This window comes from Heloderma suspectum, chromosome 6 (assembly GCF_057233095.1).
Source record: "Heloderma suspectum isolate Gila_16-S chromosome 6, 16-S_ref, whole genome shotgun sequence".
Lineage (NCBI taxonomy): Eukaryota > Metazoa > Chordata > Lepidosauria > Squamata > Helodermatidae > Heloderma > Heloderma suspectum.
This window is the reverse complement of record NC_139463.1, coordinates 10,739,347-10,759,211: the sequence shown is the minus strand read 5'-3', so window position 1 is coordinate 10,759,211 and position 19,865 is coordinate 10,739,347. Positions and strand designations below refer to the sequence as shown.

General features: G+C 46.3%; 1 protein-coding gene across 2 annotated transcripts in view; it reads right to left on the bottom strand.

Annotated features, from left to right (window-relative positions):
- The window catches only part of UBASH3B (ubiquitin associated and SH3 domain containing B), a 100,901-nt gene that overhangs the window by 26,873 nt on the left and 54,163 nt on the right, over nt 1-19,865 (bottom strand). For both annotated transcript variants that reach the window (XM_084803606.1, XM_084803605.1), the window contains exons 2-4: nt 4,982-5,035; nt 2,658-2,844; nt 1,350-1,548 (exon numbers count right to left, since the gene is read on the bottom strand). In XM_084803606.1, coding sequence (XP_084659732.1) covers nt 1,350-1,548; nt 2,658-2,844; nt 4,982-5,035 — 440 coding nt within the window. The remainder of the gene's footprint in view (nt 1-1,349; nt 1,549-2,657; nt 2,845-4,981; nt 5,036-19,865) is intronic.

Below are 19,865 nucleotides of genomic sequence, written 5' to 3'. Positions count from 1 at the left end.
CCTGTTCTAGCAGGTGAACAAGAAGGTTGCAAGGGTGAAGAGGAGGAGTAACTCCAGGGGTTTTTTTGTCAGTGGGACCCTGCTGGGATGTGGGCCCTCAGCAAGTGCCCAACCATGCCTACCCTTCACCTCAGCCCTGCCTTCCAACTCTACGATTCTATGAAACTGCCCATTGAGACCTTCTCCTCAGATACTCCACCAGGTGTCCCTGCTTTCTGATATCAGCTGGGTGCTGCAAAAAGGCAGGGCCTTTACTGTGGTGGCATTCCAGATGTGGAACTCTCTTCCTAGGTCTGTTCAACTGGCACCATTGTTACTATCTTTTAGGCCCCAGGAGAACTCCATCCTGTTCCCCCAAGCTTTTGAGGGTCATGTTACCTCTTCTACCTGCTCCATTGGAGGCGGGCTGTTTACTAGGGTTTTACATTTTGCTATGTTCTTTTTGTTGTGTTTTATATCACCTTTGCAAATCATATTTATTCATTTAATGCAGGTGTATCCCACCTCTCCCAACATGTTCCATGCTTTCAAAATTAAGCATAAGAAGCCTAACACTAAATAGGAAGATAAAAATGCACTGAAAACCACAACAGCAGAACAGCAAGTTAAAAACACACACACACCAACAACCGTCTGGGTAAATATAAATACAGAGATCTAATAAAATATCACATTTGAAAATAAGTTCAAACAATTAACAATACAACAGAAGAATAAAAACAGGAGGCAAGTGCAACAGATTTTTTTTTAAAGCTGGAGAACAAGGGCTATTAAAAATTCCTCAGTCTATTAAAAGCTCCTCCAACTGGCAAATCAAACACTTGCCGAAACAGAAATGTGTTGGTTAGATGACAGAAGGCAAGAAGAGGACCAATGGACCCCCAAAGGCCTGGAGATCCATAATCTAGTTTAAATTAAGATTGTTTAAACTTAAACATGAATCTAACACCAACAGTCTTAAACCACAACAAACTGAGTTAAAATACTTGGGTATATAAAAACACTGTAATTTGGTGCTGAAAGGTCATAAGTAGGGGTGCCGATGACCAAACTAGGGAGAACATTCCAAAGATGACAGAAAAGGCAGAAAAGGCCCCATTCTCTCTTTACCACCAATCTGACCTCAACAGAGAGGACCAGAGAAGGGCCTCACCAGCTGATCTTAGAACAAGGGTGGGTTCATACAGGAGCAAGCAATCCTTGAGATATCATGGCCCCAAGGCTTTAACAGCTTCGGAAGCCCCCCTGACAGTTTTCTATTTTACACCAAATATCATATGCAAAACAATAAAGATAAATACAATATAAAAGTATAATTAAACAAATCTCATCCTGTCTTGCATACTCACCAGCTTTAGAAGTGGCTTCTGTAGCAAAGTCTGCAGCAAATTTCTTGAGGACCTCAGCACTGTCCTCCTTGACAAAAAGCCCAATGAAGTTTGAGGAGGTGTAGAGTTCCAGAGGCAAAGGAGCAGGGAACTTGCACCTCCAACGTGTCACTGTAGCATGCAGAGCTTCGCAGAGCGCATCGACCTTGCTATCTTCACACTGCAAGAGAGTATGGGCAGATGATGTTGAGGGCTGGACACTTGTTTTTTTCCCTTCAAATTAGTTGAGTCTCCCGAGATTCTACTGATGCAAGAGACCATCCTAGATGGCTAGATTCTACTTTCCATGCTACAAACTGCAGGCTTCCAGGGGGCTTTCTAAACCCTCCAAATACTAAAGAATTGATACTGTGAGCTTCCCACAATATCGAAGAGGGGGGAAAGCCCTTTTGTAACAATCACTGACATTCATTTTCTTGGTAATCCTTGTGAAAACTCTATATAGTAGCTGGGATCACTATAGCTCAGTGGCAGAGCTCATGCTTCGCATGGAGGAAGTCCCAAGTTCAATTCCTGGTATCTCTAGTTAAAAACGGACCAGGTAGCAGGCCATGGGAGACTGAGATTAAACACACACACACACACACACACACACACACACACACACACACACTGCCCAATGGCTGAAGCTGTCTAAGAGGTCTTGGAGAGCTACCACTGAGGAGAGTAGGGCAATATTGGGTTACACCAGGGGCGGAGAACCTCTTTTAGCCTGAAGGCCAAATTCCATTTCCGAGGAGCTCTTGGGAGCCACATTCCAGCGGTGGGAGGGCTGAAGGCCAAAGGGGTGTGGCCAAAGGAAAAGGGGCAGGGCCAAAAAAATCCCAGCATATTTTAGCTTAAAGCTCTTACTGCCCGTAACTAAGCATTTCAGACTTTTAGAATAGGGAAGAAAACATACAAAGGTTGGGAAATCACCTCACAATTGCTGGTTGGCAGAAAGGGCATCTGGGAACCCCCACGATCGGGACCCCAGTGGTCTGGATTTGGTCCCTGGGCCTGAGGTACTACACCCCTAGGTTAGATAGACCAAGGATATATCCAGCAGCCTGACCATAGCTGCTATCTGCATTTCTAAACAGATTCACGCAACTTAAAAAGAGGCACATTTAGAGTCACATGTAGTTTGTAGCCCTGGTACACTCCTTGACTGACTGGTACACTCCTTCAGTCATTGTGCACACAGCAGCATCATGTGACTCCCTTGGCCCTTCAAATTTGACCAGACACAGCAGAGGGCAAGGCGGTGAAGGAAAAGCGCTGACTCACCATAAAGAACTGGCAGAGCGTGATGTGGGGGAAGATGTTGTGAGCTTTGTTCTTCCCGCATAGCTGCTTTGACTGCTGCCAGAATTCGGAGAGCTTCTGCGCTAAGGGACCAGTGGGACGCAGGTAGAGGACATACTCCCGAGGCAGGGAGTCGTCGAGGAAAGGATCGCATACGTGGGAAAACAGCCTGTAGCAGGGAAATGAATTGCCATTTCGGGAGAGCAGAAGAGAACAAGGAAGTTCAACAAATAAAATGGAACGGATTACTAACGCAGAGGCTGTGATGTCCTCTGAAAAAAACAAACAATGACACACCTTCCATCTGGGGGGAGAAAGAAACAGCCCACAGCCCAAGAGTCCTACCCTTAAAGGCGGCCCCAAAATCATTTTATGTAAAATTAAATAAATAAAATGCATGTGCCCATGTGCCAGGGCTCTCCCAATTTCTGAGTGCAGCTCTTTGTGAAACTTTGGAGTCTCCCTGATGCTGCCTTTCCAGAGCAGTTTTTCAGGGGATGCACTGGGAAAGGGGGAGGGGCCCTTAGGAACCCAGAATGTGGGTGGAATCTCCCATGCACAGATGGAAGCTCTGCCCACAGTGACTTGGATGCAGCTCTTGGTGTGGGAGCAGATTATGCGCCTCCAAGTACAGCAACACCATTCCAATTGCCATGGATAACCGCGCTATAGCAGAACTGCATGTCACCATATGCTCCAACTGTCCCTGTTTACTAGGGAGAACTCCCAGTCCCTGGTAAATTGCTGCTTCTTAGTTTGTCCTATTTTTGCTTTTGTGAAGGTTTGGTGACTGCGAATTGCTGTCCAACTTCCTCTGCAGCATCTCTAGAAGTTAAGTCTCTGGATAAGTAACGGATGCATCTTGACTCTAATGCACATACATGTAAACACCCACCCGTGAACATAAACATTAAGGTCCCATGTAGTGCACAGCCTGTTATTGCACTGCATGCTGGAGAGGTTCATTGTGAACTGCTTTTAACAGACTGTGGGACAATTACTCCAAAATCCATATAGTGTAATACCTTTATGAGGGCAACTCAAAGATCGCAAAAACTGTGCAAGCTTTTGAGATGTCCAGATCTCTTCATTGGGCAAGATGTTACAAAAAGCAGGTTAGGGGAGGGGGGAGGGGAGGGGAGGGCAGGAGAAAAAAGGCTGACTGAATGTTTTAGCCAGGATGTTTGCATAGTTATTGAGATGATATGGAGGAGAATATGTAGTACAATTACGTAGAGAGCCAGGGTGGTGTAGAGAGCCAGGGTGGTGTAGTGGTTAGAATGTTGGACTGGAACTGTTGGGGAAACTTCCAGGCATGGAGATTCCTGAGGTGCTGTACGAAAAGGAGAGCAAGTGTACTGTAGTGGTTGGAATGTTGGACTGGGAGCTGGGAGATCCGGGTTCTAGTCCCCACTCGGCCATGAAGCTCACTGGGTGACTCTGGGCCAGTCACTGACTCTCAGCCTAACCTACCTCACAGGGTTGTTGTGAGGATAAAATGGACAGGAGGAAGATAATGTAAGCTGCCTTGGGTTCCTTCCAAGAGGGAAAAAAAGGAGGGAAATAAATGTAATAATAAAAAAATCCCCTAAAGGCCAAAGGCCCTCTTGGCTTTTAAAATGGCACAGGATGAAACTATTGCAGTGCAAATTAGTCCTGCAGAGTGGCGTCAGACTGGAGCCTGCAGCAACGTGCGACAGTGTGGTATTGGCACTGGTGGCGGCAACTTGGATAGCCATCTGTGTTATGAGCAGTGGAGGCTGGTGGCTCCGATGTCAGTGGGGTGGGGCACCTCATAGAATCATAGAATAGTAGGGTTGGAAGGGGCCTACAAGGCCATCGAGTCCAACCCCCTGCTCAATGCAGGAATAGCTCGGATAGCTGCTTTAGAGTTTGGAATGGTTCCGACTGAAACCCGGTGCGGATTCACCACCCCAGTGACATAGGAGCCATGAGCCTCCACTGGTCATGAGGACTTGGGGTGATACAAGGCTTGTCCCTGTTTTCATCTGTGAAAGTTGGGAGGAGTGTTGCATTAGGAGTGGCAGTAGCTCAGTGGCAGGGGACGTGCTTTGCATGCAGAAGGTCACAGCTTCAATCCCCAACATCTCCAGCGAAAACTGGGTTGAGATCCCCCTATCTGAGACGCCCCCCCCAGAGAGCCGTTGCCAATCAGTGTCGTGCACAGTACTGAGCTAGGTGGATTGATGGACTGTATCCCTATTACAAGTACGAGGAAAATAATTTCCATATATATATATATGATTAGATGTTGCATATTTTAGAATATATTAATTCATACGAACCAGTCACAGGCTGCTTGGACGCTTCGGCCTCCTGTAGACGCCAGAGCTTTCTGTCTGCAGAAAAGGAAGGAGACAAGAGTCCACTGTCAGTGCTGTTATGAGCACTAGATGGCAGCCGAGGGTGTGTCCTTGTCGTTCCATTGAATTGAACAAGCTTTTTATTTTAAAAAAGAAAAAGAAAAAAACAGCTAGGAAAAGGTTTGCCACTCTAATCCCTTTCTTTCTCCCTTGGTAATTCTCCCTTGGTGTCTTCTTCCTTTTTTGAAATTTCCCACTGGGATCCTATTTTTTATTTTCCTCCCCCGCACAAAGTTGCTTGCTTTCAACGACCGTTTTCACCTGGAAATTTCTGTGTGCTAAGAAACGTGGTAAAATAACCGGGAAAGCAAAACTCTAGGGAAATGAGAAATTACAGTTTTCATGGAGACAACATAATATAAAACCTATGGTTTTAAGTAGATAACCATTCCTTTTGGAGGCCCTGAACTCCAGACTGTGTGTGGAAGCACACTGGATAGCTCCTTTACAGTTCTGACTAGTTCTGAATGAAACCTGGAGCAGATTCCCTGCCCCACTGACATCAGAGCCACCGGCACCCACTGGCTGTTGCCCAACACATCTGGAAAGCACCAGGTTGGGGGAAGGCCGGTGGGAGCCCTTTTCTCCCACCCCGCCCTCACTATTCCTCTAGAGAATCCAGACTTGCTCCATGACAAATAGCTTATGCATTAGGGCTGCAGCTGCAGTTTGATGGTAGTAAAGAATTTTGCTTGTTGGATGGTCACAGCTCCACTCCACTAACTCTCCAAGGTGGGTGGGAAAAGAGGTCTGAGAGCAATTAAGTAGCCGGTTCTTGTTTTCCAGCTGCTGACTTTGTCTGAACAAGCTGCCTTTGTTTGACTTGAGTCGACAGTCAAATCTACTTCAGAACTGCTTCATTGATTAATTATAGCTGCCGTTCTCTCCTTACGGGGCCTCCACCGAAGGCCAAACTAGTTATCATTTATTTATATCCCAGGAAAGGAGCTCGGGGAGGTGTACAATGTCCTCCCTTCCCATTTTTTAACCCTCAGAACAATCTTGTGAGGGAGGCTACGCTGCAAGAGAGTGATCAGCCCAAGGTCGCCGTGGTAGAGTGGGAATTTGAACCTAGGTCTAGTTGAACCCTCTAATCCAGGGGTACAGAGCCTTAGGCCTGTAGGCCAAATCCGACCTGCCTGGGGTCCCAATCCAGCCCTCCAGGGTTCCCCAGATGGCCATGCCTCCTTCTCCTGGCCCCACCCCCTTTCCCTGATCACTTTTCATTCAGTGGTTTCCTGGCTTTTGTGCAGTTTCCCCTCAATTCTAAAAGGTTGAAATACCTCTGATAAGAACAGAAGTAGAGCCCTTCTGCATCAGACCACGGGTCCATCCAGTCCAGCATTCCATTCACACACTGGCCAACCAGCTGTCGACCAGGAACCCACAAGCAGGGCATGAGCGCAGCAGCACCCTCCCACCCATGTTCCCCAGCAACTGGTGTACGTAGGCTCACTGCCTCTGATACTGGAGGTAGCACATAGCCCTCAAGCCTAGTAGCCATTGATAGCCTTTTCCTCCAGCAATTTGTCCAACTCCCTTTTAAAGCCATCCAAACTGGTGGCCATCACTACATCCTGTGGTAGTGAATTCCATAGTTTAACTATACGCTGTGTAAAGAAGTTCTTCCTTTTCTCTGTCCTGAATCTCCCGCCCATCAGCTTCATGGGAGAACCCTTTTGGATTCTAGTATTTTGAGAGAGGGATGTCTCCCCATCCACATTCTCCACACCATGCATAACTTCGTACACCTCTATCATGTCTCCCCTTGCCCTCTTTTTTCCCAAGCTAAACAATCCCAGCTGTTGTAACCTTCTTTCACAGGGGAGATGCTCCAGCCCCTTGATCATTTTAGTCTCCTAAGGCTTAGTTATTTGCAGTACGAGCTTTAAGTTAACAGGCTGGTGTTTTCAGCCCTGCCCCTTTAGGTCCGTCCGCCCATCACTAGAATGTGGAAAACTGAGCATCACCTGAGCTTCCTCATGAGGCGGACTAGCTGTGAACAGGACCTCACATGTTTTTGTTTTTTAAAAGAGAAAAACATTAATAGGAGTCATGGGAGGAAGAGAATCCAAATCATGACTGCAGTGTTAGAAGGAGGGAGGCGTAACCCTTTCCTTGCATCATTTCCCCCAATCAACATGGCTTGCTTCAGCTGCTACTTACCCCATAGAGGAAAAAAGCTTTCCAGGTTCCTGTAAGTTTTGCCCAGTGAAACAAATAGCTCAAATCCTCACTCAGCTCCCTGTGTAACCTTTGGCCAGTCACTCTCTCAGCCTAAGCTACCTCACTGGGTTCTTGTGAAGATAAAATGGAGCAGGCAGGCATGTATACTTCCTTGAGCTCCTTGGAGGAAGGGGACACAATAGAAATGTAATAAAAATGAACAGTTGCAACTTTGAGGGGGGATTTCAATCAGGAATATGGCACGGGGGAAAGGATTACCCTCCTCTTTCCCCAGTATCACAGTCCTGATCTAAATCACTCCCCTGCCCTATTGGGTTTCTGTTTAACTTAAAAAAAAAAAATCCGAGGGAGATCCTATTCATGGGGCTCACACTGCACACCTCATCTGGTGCTCAGCCAAAGTCCCATAAGGGGTGCACAACACATCTCAGTGCAGAGAGACACATTGCCTCCCCTCGTAGGTTCATACTATATGGGCCCTCTCTTTATTTCTCCGCTGATGGAGTTTTGCTAGTTAATGATCAATGCACCATTCTTCTGTTCCATGTGCGGCGCAATCTCTCTTTCTCCAAAGCTGTGGCCAGATCATCCAGGGATAAAGATCAGTAAAATTCTCTTCAAGGTCAGGGTGGGGGAGATTCCCATATACCGCATGAGAACCACACCAACAAAAATCAGGGTCCAACTAACATTATGGCAGGGTTTTCATAGCCCTTTTCCTATATTGACCTCAGCAACCCTTGCCGTTCCCCTATACTCTAGCTTGCAACTATGCAACCTGAAACCCTAACGCTCTCCGGCAAATGACTCCCTTTCTCGGGTTATCTGTGGCACTAAGCATCTATTTGCATTAAAAATTCATTTCCGCCAAAGAGTTTCCTGGATTTTATATACGAGAGACAGTTCATTGCTGGAAGCAACCTGCTAGGAGACAGGCAAGAGATCACTTATTATACACACCACTTTCAACAGCCTCCCACTTCCAATCTCCCAATGCAGAGAGTTGTACATGGCAAAGCAGGAAAGAGCTGCCTGCCCGCAACTCCCAATTCTCGCTGACTCATTCCATTGAAGAATAGATTTTTACTTGGGAAATACCATCTCACATCCCCCACTTCTTGGAGCAGGACAAACTTGCAGTGGTCAGCCTTTTACAGGTCCAGCTTCCTTGTGGGGACAGGGTACTGGAGGTATAGAATGTATTTCCAGTATCCGTGCCATTGATAGATATGCAAGATGAGTCTGGGGGAGCAAATAAGCACCTCTTTAAAGCTCATTAGTCTCCCACCCACCCCAAGCAAGCAGCAGACATTAGCAGCACAGGTGTTGGTAGGAAAGGAAAGGTTCCTCCTGTGCAAGCACCGAGTCACTGCTGACTCCTAGAGAGACACCGCTTGCGCTGGCATTTTCATGGCAGACTATAGCAGGGTGGTTTGCCATTGCCTTCCCCAGTCGTGACTACCTTTCCCCCAGCAAGCTGGGTACTCATTTTACCAACTTCAGAAGGATGGAAGGCTGAGTCAACCTGAGCCGGCTACCTGGGACCCAGCTTCCGCTGGGATTGAACTCAGGTCGTGGGGAGAGTTTCGGTTGCAATACTGCCGCCTACCACTCTGCACCACATGAGGTGTTGCTAGACACTTAAACAATTCAGGGCCAGGATCCTGAGACAAAAATCTACGTAAAGTCTGCACATGCTCATTTATATCAATAAATATAGAAAGTAGCACTAGGATTTATTTAAATTTCACAGGAGCCAAAACCAGCCAACTAATTTATCATCCAAATCATCCCTAATAAAATAAATTCTTCAATTAATTTCCACCCAGATCATTCCAAACCAATGGAAAAAATACATGTTTTTTCTAAGTGTAATTGCCACACAGGAGAAGATGGGGGGGGGGGGTTAACTCTTCACAGCTGTGAGCACCCTTGAAAATTGCCCCCCTGCATGGTAATTAAGTTGAGGGGAAAAAACCATGGGCCTAGCAATGCCCCTGATTAGCAGCCTACCACTCAATGTGTATATTCAAAGCTGTCAAATAGTTTCCTCCAGTCTCCATCCAAGAGGCAGAGTGTGCATATAATAGCTGGTAGTCACCAGCCATCAAGCACCATCAATGCTTATTTAAGTGAGCATCTTGTGGTCCTCATTTCACGGTTAAATAAGCAAACGTGTACAGAAACAATTGTCTCCTTGCTTGACATCTGTAAAGCTAACATGTGCTATCTACCCAGAGCTGAGAGATGTAGTTCCATTTCTGAAGCTAAGCAGGCTTGGTTGGGCCTGACCAATATCTGGCTGAAAGATAGAAAGGAATGAGAATTTTGGGTTTTTGCTTGCAAAACGTGCAAGCATGCCTGTTCAAAGCTCTGAACACGAGCACACATCTGCCAAAATATCTGAAAACTGTCGAACACGTGCTTGCTCTCATCTTGTTCCCGATTCCTAGTTTGATATGAGCAAATTCCCTAATTTGCAAAACTTTCCTCCATAGACTGAATCAGCTCCACTTTGGCCTATGAAGGAAAGCTGTGCAAATTAGGAAATTTGCGCAAATTTGGGGAAACCTGTGCAAATTTCCTGTTCGATTGCTGCTCGATTTGCACAAGTTTCCCGTTCTCCCAGAATGAGCAGCAACTGCAAACACGAATGAGAACTGGGCACAAGATAAGTGGCAAGATGTTGTTTGGACAATTCTGGTGATCTCAAACATCACTCACTTGCTCATCCCTAATGGAAGGCCACCGGTGTGCTTTGATCCCCTTGGAGAAAAGGGCAACGTGCACCCCCCACACACACACACCCTCTACCACTGCGCATCCCCCATTCATTTCAACATGATTGGCCTCCAATGCAGGTGCCACATATTTCATAAGAACATAGAAAGAGAGGTGCTGAATCAGACCAAAGGCTCGCCTGGTCCAGCATTCTGTTCCCATAGTGTCCAACGAAAAGCCTGTGGAAGGCCCACAAGCAGGACGTGAGTGCCATGGCACCCTTCCAGTTCTATATGTTGTTGTTGTTGTTGTTCAGTCGTTCAGTCATGTCCGACTCTTCGTGACCCCATGGACCATAGCACGCCAGGCCTTCCTGTCCTGCGCTCTCTCCCGGAGCGTGCTCAAATTCATATTCATTGCATCGCTGATGCTATCTAGCCATCTCATCCTCTGCCGTCCCCTTCTCCTTTTGCCTTCAGTCTTTCCCAGAATCAGGGTCCCTTAATGCATGAATGGGCAACATGCCCCCCCACAGTGCAGCCCACCCCCAACCCCCCAGGGCCTTCCACACCCTGAAAAAAGAAAGTAACCCCCCATGGTCAAATCTAGCTGTTTTCAAGCTAGATTTGTCCTTCTTAAGGTTCTGTAATGTTCCAGATGCCATTTTTTCCCCCTTAAAAAACCCATTAAAAATATTGTGGCCCATGGGTGGGGGGAAGTCTGGGGGATGAAAGTGCAGTTGTCCCCCCTTTTGGTAAGGCTTAACGGGAAAAGCACACATCACCCTTCACGCTACATAACGTTCATGGCTGCAGTGAGGTTTCAGCTTCCCACAAATCCCATTATAAGGAGAAAGAAGTAACCACAGAGAACGTCCATTCAATACAGCGGTGCATGTCAATAAATGTAAGGTATAATAGCGATGTTCCATTTACTTGAAAGGAAGCTATTGCAATAGGAAATGAGGCATTAGCTCTCAAGAAGAAACAAGCCAAACCCAGACTCCCTATCTTCTCTGAACCATTGATATGATTCTTTACTGGAACCCGCTCCTTGTTCATTTGACAATATATCTAGATCTATATCTTTTCAAAGTTGCAGGTCCTCTTCTCCCACATTTGGAATACTACTATTTTAGCCACATAATTCATACGCCCTTGAAATAGCAGATGGGTGGGTGCTTTGAATCCTGCTCTACTTTATTTTCCTGGGCATTCAATTTGAGAGCCTGAGAGGGTGATTGCAAGATGGCAGAGAGATTCCTTGTGCACCACGCTGATGGGAAATTGTGCAAGGACATGGCAGAGTGTGCACTGCATTGCACAACTCTTTACTGCTTATCACAAGTTGTGCATCTGTATGACTGCCTCTTGAGTGTGACTACCAGGGGTCACACTGGAGGCAGTTGGATAGGTTAGCCATTCATTCCGTTGAAATGGCTGTCTCATGGCTATACATATAGCACAGGGGTGTCAAACCTGCCTTGGTCTGAGGGACGGACTTACCCCACTCCAATCCAGCAGGCCAGATGATATCAGGAGGCTTCCTGGTGTCATCTGGCCCCAACTAGGGATGTGTGAAAGTCACTTACCTTTTTGAAGGGTGACATTCGTGGTGACGGGGAGGCGCTCCGTCCCTCCACCCGAAATTCTCTCCGGCCAGCTCCGCTCCGTGGAGATTCCGCGGAGCTGCCGGCCGGGGCTGCCTGCAGCCAGACATCTGGCCGCTGGGCAGCCTGGAGGGATGCAAACAGCAGCTGCCGTAGCCGCCGCCATTTGCGTCCCTGTATTTTGCCATGATAGGCTACGTAAGTATTTACGTAGCCTATCACAGCAAAAAAACACATAAACAGCAGACACAAATGGTGGCGGCTATGGCGGCTGCCATTTGTGTCCCCCCCCTTTTTTTTGCCGTAATAGCCTATGTATATTTAAAATATTTAAAAATATTTACGTAGGCTATTACGGCAAAAAAAAAAAAAAAGGAAACGCAAATGGCGGCCGCCGTAGCCGCCGCCATTTGCGTCCGCTTTATAAATACTTACGTAACCTATCACGGCCTCTGCAGGGATGCAAATGGCGTCCCTGCATTAGCCGTGATAGGCTACATAATTATTTACATAGCCTATCACGGCTATGATGAGGAAACGAATGGCGGCCGCACATGCAGCCGCCATTTGCAAGCCAGCGCAGATGGAAGCAGGTAAGTGCTTCGTTTCATGAGCCTTTTGTGGGGTGGGGGTGGGGCTTCGTTCCGCCATGGATTTCGGGGGGCCGAATGCACTGGTGTTCAGCCTCACCGAGATCCGTGGCAGAATTCTCTGACATCCCTAGCCCGAACCCACACCCATTTTGCTTTCCTCCATGCAGAGAGCTCCGTGCCTCTCTCTGCATGGAGAAAAGGACTCAGCTGGTGCTTGGAAGAGCCACTCATCCTCCAGGTGCCAGCCGAGTCCCCGACTTCAAGCGCCACTTGTCCTGATGGGGCTGGCATGGGGTGCATGTGCGGACTTGGCTGCCACTTGGAGTTGCCACACTTCAGAGTTTCCAAAGGTACGCCTACATATCTCTGCTGTATGGCTGTGGAGGGCTCAAATGTACATTAGTAATATTCTAGTGATTGCATTTAATGGTGCAGTGGTTAGAGCATCAAATTAGGACTGGGGAGACCGGGGTTCAACCCCCCCCCCTCAGCCATGACACTCACTGTGTGGCCAGTTACACTCTCTCAACCCAAGCTACCTCACAGAATTGTTGTGAGGATGGATGGACCATGCACACTGTCTTGACCTCCTTGGAGGAAAAGCAGGATGAAATGTGTGTGTTTTGGTCCCAGAGTATGGCCTGAAGACACATGTGTCAGGGTTGGATCTGAGCCCATAGAGTCTCAAAGCAGCTCTGATTCTGAGGAGGAGATACAATCTGTGGGAAAGGAACCCTCTCAGGTTTCAGAGGCACAGCTGGAGGGGGAGCCCCCCCCCGCTCACATTCCTGGGAGCGACAGTGACCCTGGCATGGAAAGGGTGGGACAACTTGAGCTTTTAGACACGAGGCACAGGCACAAGTGAGAGGTTGTGGGAGTCGAGCTGAGGTGCTCAGCCCGGTTGGCTCGACGTCAGCAGCTGCGCCCCGAGGCCCTACGGGAAAGGGAGAGAATTTCCCCTCCTACTCCTTAAGTTCAGAGAGTTGCCACACTTTTCTCCAAATGGAGACCAACTGACTTCCTAACTCTTAGAAACCGCTGTAGGCTGTTCCTTTGTATTTCCTCTTGAGTCTCAGGCAATTAGCATTTGTAAGCCTCATTAGGTTGAATGGAAATACAGCTTTGGAAAGCAGCCATTTAGTCTGACTGTTGATTCTGGCTATTGGAGGGAGAAGACAATAGGGGCATTCCTGACAACATGCTGCTGCTGCCTTGCCACAGTTAAGGTGGTCTGGGGCAGCACTCCCCGACCTGTTGCCCTCCAGATGTTTTGGAATACAACCCCCATCATCCATGACCATTGGGCACACTGTCTGGGGCTGATGGGAATTGTAGTCCACAGCATCTGGAGGGTGTCAAGTTGGGGAAGGCTAGTCTGGGGTTTGGTCAGTGCTCAGACGGAAGACCTCATGAGAACCCTGGTATGCACGCGTTCAAGTTCTGTCCTGGAATGAAGGTTAGATATAAAGGAAATAAACTTCATAAAATAAATATCTAGCTTTCATCAGTTGCTCCCCTATTTCAATAGAAAAACAAGCAACACCACACCAAACGTACAAGGGAGAGACCAGGAAAAGAAGCAGCAACAAAAATAAGCCAGGGATGGAAATGGTTACCGTGCTGAATTTACAGTTGCAGTAATTAATGAAGCTCTCTTCCTTTCTGAGGATGCTCCAGCAGCAATGTACAAGCTGGACATGTGAATAAAAAAAGAAGGGAAGAAGAGTGAGAGAGAAGAGATGCGGGGCAGCAGCGGGGGGGGGGGTCATAGTATATGTGTGAGCTCTGCTGGATGCTCGGTTACGTAACCTCTTGCAGGCAGAGGGATGGCAGTGCATACTGCAAAGGCTCTGTGTCTCCTTTACACATGATGTGCCCTGGCCTTTAATCTGCTGCTTCGTTGGCTCCTTAAATCAAAGCAAGGGCGGGAAGTAAAGTGGTTTCATTAAAAAAAAAAAAAGCATTGGGAGGGATAAACAGAAAAATGTGTTGGCTGGTGCATATGTGTATGTGTTTTCTAAAGGGATCTGCTGCTGCTGCACGAGATCATTAACCCATACGGTCTTGTGGGAGGAGAGGGGACAATCTAAGAATGCACATAATCAGGAGTTTGGATAAAACTAGAGGGCTGTTTGCAGAGCTGCAAGGACACAGAATTACAGGGACACAGGGAAATGTGCAGGCAATTAGAACAGCTAAGGATAAGCCAGTTCTTCCACTTCCAATGGGTCTCAGAAGTGCCCATTCACTACAGGCCACGTGGTATCCATATGGTCATGGCCCAGGGCCGCTCAACAGGGAACAGCAGCCAATCCAGCTCTCTGGCGAGCATGCCTGTATGATGTACATATTTACTGCATTTGTATGCTGCAGTTTTAGGTGTATCTTCTACTTTAAAAAAAAAAAAGGCAAGAAAGAAAGACGTAATGCATAGAGGGATGTAATGCAAAAGAATATGATGCTTATGTAAAAAAGAGACACAGCAGTTGGAGGTTTCAAATGTGCTTAAAATGCACCATCTGGAGCTAAAGAGATAGCCAGGAAAGGAAATGGTTGTCATGCTGATTTGGAAGAAATAAGTTTCTCTCACCATGTTGGAAGACAAATAGGATATCTGCACACACCCACCTTCCCTCCCATTTTTGACATGAAAGGAAACAACCCCCCAGCCCCCACCAGAATCAATCCCTACTTCTGTTCTTGAAAACCTCACATGGTAAGAATAGGGAGGGGCCATCGCCAATGGCAGAGCATCTGCTTTGCATGCAGAAGGCCGTAGGTTCAATCCCTCGCATCTCCAGGTAAGGCTGGAAAAACTCCTGCCTGAAACCCTGGAAAGCCGCTGTCTGTCAGCATTAGCAATACTGGGTTAGAAGGACAAATGGTTTGACTCAGTCTAAGGCAGCTTCCTGTGTTCCTATGAAGAGCCCCACCCCCAACTCCACCCCCACCCCCAAAAGTATCTCATTAAGGTCTTTCAGATCATGGGTAGCAAAGGAAGCACTTGCTTGCTCCAATCCTTACTCATCTAGGGAGAATTCTAATATCCATAGCTGGGTGAAAGCTTTATTAGGACCAACCAAAAATGTCAGAAAACAGTAAGCAAGTTTTTGAGTTCTCCAGAACTCTCTTGATAGGGTGGCCATTTGTCATATGTCACAGAGGTCAGTCCTCTGTTTGAAGGATGTCCAGTCCAAGTCCAGTTTAAAAGAACCCCAAGAAGGGAGAGCAGGATGGGGCCTTGGAGTTGCCCGTCAAGAGTTAGCACCAGACAGCAGCCTGAGCAGGCACACAGCTCACCTGGGCACAAGTTTTCCACATATAGTGAGATGCAGTCTTCCCCAATCTGATGCCCTTCCGATGTTTTGGACATCCACTTGCCCTGTATAATCCCCACCCCCATCTCTTCACCAGGTTAGATGTTAAGCAAAATGTGTGAGGAGGTGGGGGAGAGAAAAGACTTGGCTAAATGTTGAAGTAACAACGTTTGCATTTAGTTACAATCTTTAAAAATGGCATGTAGGAGGACCCATATTCAAATCCCCACTCAGCCATGAAACTCACTGGGTGATTTTGGAACAGTCACTGACTCTCCGCCTAACTTACCACACAGGTTTGCTGTGAGGAGAAAATGTAGAGGAGGAGGATCATGTATGCCATCTTGGGCACCTTGGAGGAAAAGTGGGATATAAACGTAACCAATAAAAGGAATAAATGTAAGGCTGCACATAGGACTGCTGGGACAATAAGGCAAAACATGGCAGATCACCCATTTTTTTTTTTTTAAAAAAAATGAGAATCCCAAAATTACCCAAATCTATCTCCAACTTTAAGTGAAACACACAAATTCCTTGTGAGGAAGAGAACAGGAGTAAAGCAGAACAAGCAAAATAAAGCTGGAGATTAATTTTAGGTGGTGAACTGGGTTAAAAAAAAAATGTCAAAGAGGTCAAATTGGGCATCGTTGCTTGCTTAACTGCGGATTGTGGAATGTTCCATATGGACCACCATAACTTTCTTCACTTTTTGCATGTGATCTAGGAAGCTTCATTTTGTAATGTTCAAGGGCCAATTTGTTCAAACTATTTTCTTTTATAGCGGAACAACCCATGTTAAGTGTACAGACAATTAAAAAACTATGCAGATTTTTCAGGGCCGATATATAAGTGGGAAATGAAAGAACTTTGCCTTCTTCTCCAAGAGCTTTTTTGGAGGAGTGGGGAATTTCACATTCTAGTGTATCTTCTGGTAGAGGAAACAATTCGGTTTTTAAGTAAATGCACACTTTATCACTTTTTTGTTGTTGAAACCTTGGTAGACAAGTGCATACCTGGAAGGATGCATTCCAACAGCATGTGTTATCAAAAAGAACAGCTCTGTGGCTCCTTTGTGGTAATGTGGCATCAGAAAGCACATTAGCTGGGAACCACCACGAAGGACATGCACATGCAATATTTCATGGTTAGGAGCACCCTGCAAACCAACAGCCCAATCCAAAAAAGCACAGTCTTCCACATTGTAAAAAGGTACATGCCAATCTACAATGACTGATTGCCATTTTATAGCTCCACTGCAGTGTGTTTTAGTGCAACCCTCCCCCCCGACAATTTGCAGCACACTCTTGTGTGTACACATTTGCAGAAAACCATAGCTAGGCTATTACATGCTGTACGCATGGCTGATGTGACAATAAAAGTCAACAGTAGCAAAGGATATATTAGGATTAAGAGGTATGTGAATGTGTGTGGGGAAGGCAGATTATCCAGACTGTTTGTAACTTCTGAATGATTTGAAAAAAATTATAATACAGGTCATTACTGAGCCTCCTCGCCTGACCCTTATATAGGAAATTGCATGCACATGATTTGCCTGGGTTGGGTAGGAAGGTCTGCTTCTGTACGTAATATATTTGTTCATGGCAAGCAGAAAAAATAGACAAGCTATCCTTGCCATTTTCCGCTTTAGTCACATCAGGCAGAATGACCCAAATCTATCTCTTTCTACCCCATATATTGGGTTACTGAGGCAGACTGAGAGCTTTTTATTATTTTCCCAACACCCAGAAATTTGACAAAACATAGCCTGTGTTTCTGGAGGTGTGTTCTTATGTGCCAGCTACAATTTAGAAAGGAGCAAGCTATAGAGATCTTAATGATATAGGCTGGGATATAAATGTTAAATCAATCAATCAATCAATAGGCAGTATCTTCACTAACATCAGATTTTTGCCCAGAGAGTGCAATTAGAAAGTTATTTGGATAAACACACCATATCTATCTTTCCTGGCACTGCCACATATTCAGTCAGGGTTTATAGAAAGAATCAAATGTAGGAAGGACCATCTTTCTATCTCTCTGTGGCTGTGCTAAGAGAGAGAGGGAGAGAGATGGTTTTAAAATTGGATGTTTAGGGTGGCAGAGGTTGCTGAATTAGCCAGAGATCAGCTGTTCTATGGAACTGGTTGCACAAAAGCTGTTGAAACTATATTAGGCATCTGACTTCCTCAAGTGAATTTTCCGAGTAATTTAAGAGATCTACTGACACACTGGATGGATGTACTGAGTAGCTACCTTGTGCTCTTGATGAACTCTGACCCATCCTTTCCAATATCTTTCTGAGAATCTACCTTCAGTTTGTACCATGAGGAAGCAACTCCAAGGGAGAGATTTTTGCAGAGATACAGAAGACGAAGGGAAAATTCAGTCAACACTGACTGGCAGCAGCTCTCCAGAATTTCAGGCAGGATTCCTTCCTAGCCCTATCTGGAGATGCCGGGGATTGAACTGGGGATTTTCTGCCTGCCAAGCAGGTGCTCCACCCACTAAGCGATAGCTCAGCAATCCTCGATATCATTTCAAAAAGCCCATCAGCATTACTGAACTTTCCTGTGCTGATTCAGCCAGGGTAACTGCATTTGGTAAAAAATATCCAAAGGGAAGTTAGAGGTTGGGTACAGTTTAAAACACACACGTGCTGCTGAAAAGGCAAAGCTGAGAGACAAGGGTGGGGGAGGGGAAAGGGAAGTGTTTGCCATGAGAAGGAAGTATAAATGATCCGAGGAATGAGGAAGGAAGGCAATTGTACTAATGGTGACCAGTCCAAGGTTTTTTCCTGGTTCATTTAGGGAACGTTTAGCTGTGGGCCAACACACGGCCCACATGTGGGTGATGCTGCCCTGAGGAAAAATAAAGTAAAAAGGGGTGGTTTGTTTGGGAAAATGGCATCTGTAACACTACAGATTTCCAGAAACACTATGGGGTGCCAAAAAGGTCCAATTCGGCTTGTGTGCAAGCTAAATTTGACTGTTTTAGAGTTCCTTAGCTGCTATGGAGCCCTAAAAGGATCCAATGTAGCTAGCAAACAAGCTAAATTGTGTGTTTTGGGCACTCCGTAGTGTTTTTGGAAATCTGTAGTGTTACGGATGCCATTTTTCTCCCCTAAAAAATATTATTTTTAAAAAATTCATTTTCAGGTCACCCAGCAGATTGCGGCCCATGGGGGCTGGAGGAGGAATGGCCCCTAGACCTCCCAAATTTGCCCACTCATTCTCTTGGGTGATGTTGCATATGAATCAGCCCTGTGATTCATTCCTACCTACTCAGCCGCCTGGGCCTCTGCAGGGCTGGTCCAACACATTTTGCTGCTTGAGGTGGAAATTGGCCCTTCCTTCCATGTACAGAAGCTGAATGGATTGGCAGTTGAATCTTATTTCACCACTGGCAACACAACAGCCCCTTATACCACACTTCATTGCAGTAGGCTAATTTAGGCCCATGCACCCACCCCAAGCAACTGCCACCCGACGTGGTCGGATCACTGCGCCCAATGGTAGGGCTGGCCCTGTGTCTCAGGTAGACGTCCTGTTAGCTGCAAACTCTTTGAATGTAAAGCAAGTGCCCTCCTCACTGAGCTATTGGCCCTCCCCAAACTGTGCAAGCTAAGGAAGTTTGGTCCAGGCTGGCTTATGGGAGGGAGTGCTTCAGTGCAAGGCCGCTGTAGGAAGTGGTCTGAGGTGATTCAGCGTCAAATTAATTCTTATCCTGACTCACTTCTGAACTGCTGGCCCAGCTATGAAGTTGGGCTGTGGGATGAGGAACTATCCTGCTAGAAGGAAGTTCCATCTTTTGGAAGAGTCACAAAGCCAGGACCACACGTTCATACATGCAAAAGTGATTTACGTTTATGTACATCTCATGTTTTTAAGGTACCAGTTTGAACACAACATTACAGTTTAGTCCAGGATTAGTTCAGCCAAATTTGTTGCCTTTAACTCTTAAACTCAGGGCTCTGCAGGTACCTTTACTTTTTTTAAAAAAGAAAAAAAATATCTGCCAAGATTGAGTTCTGTAACTGGTATACATTATGCAGATTAAGCTGCTTTGCACAATTCCTATTTTATATAATTTATTCTGCAGTTTTCAACTATATTACATAAATTTATTTTACTTTTGCTAGCAATGAGAAGGTAGGGTAGCCATGTATCCTCTTTTACAGAGGACAGCCCTGTTCTGGAAGGGCTCTCAGGAAACTGTCCTCTATTTTGAGGGCTGCCCAGTCCAAGACAATTTCTTTAAAGATAAAGAACCATCTGAAGAAAGAGCAAAAGGCCTTGCAGTTGCCCATCAATGGCACCTGGACAGCAGCCTAAGCATAGGTTACCGGGTCACAATCTTCCACACTATGGTGAGATGTAGTG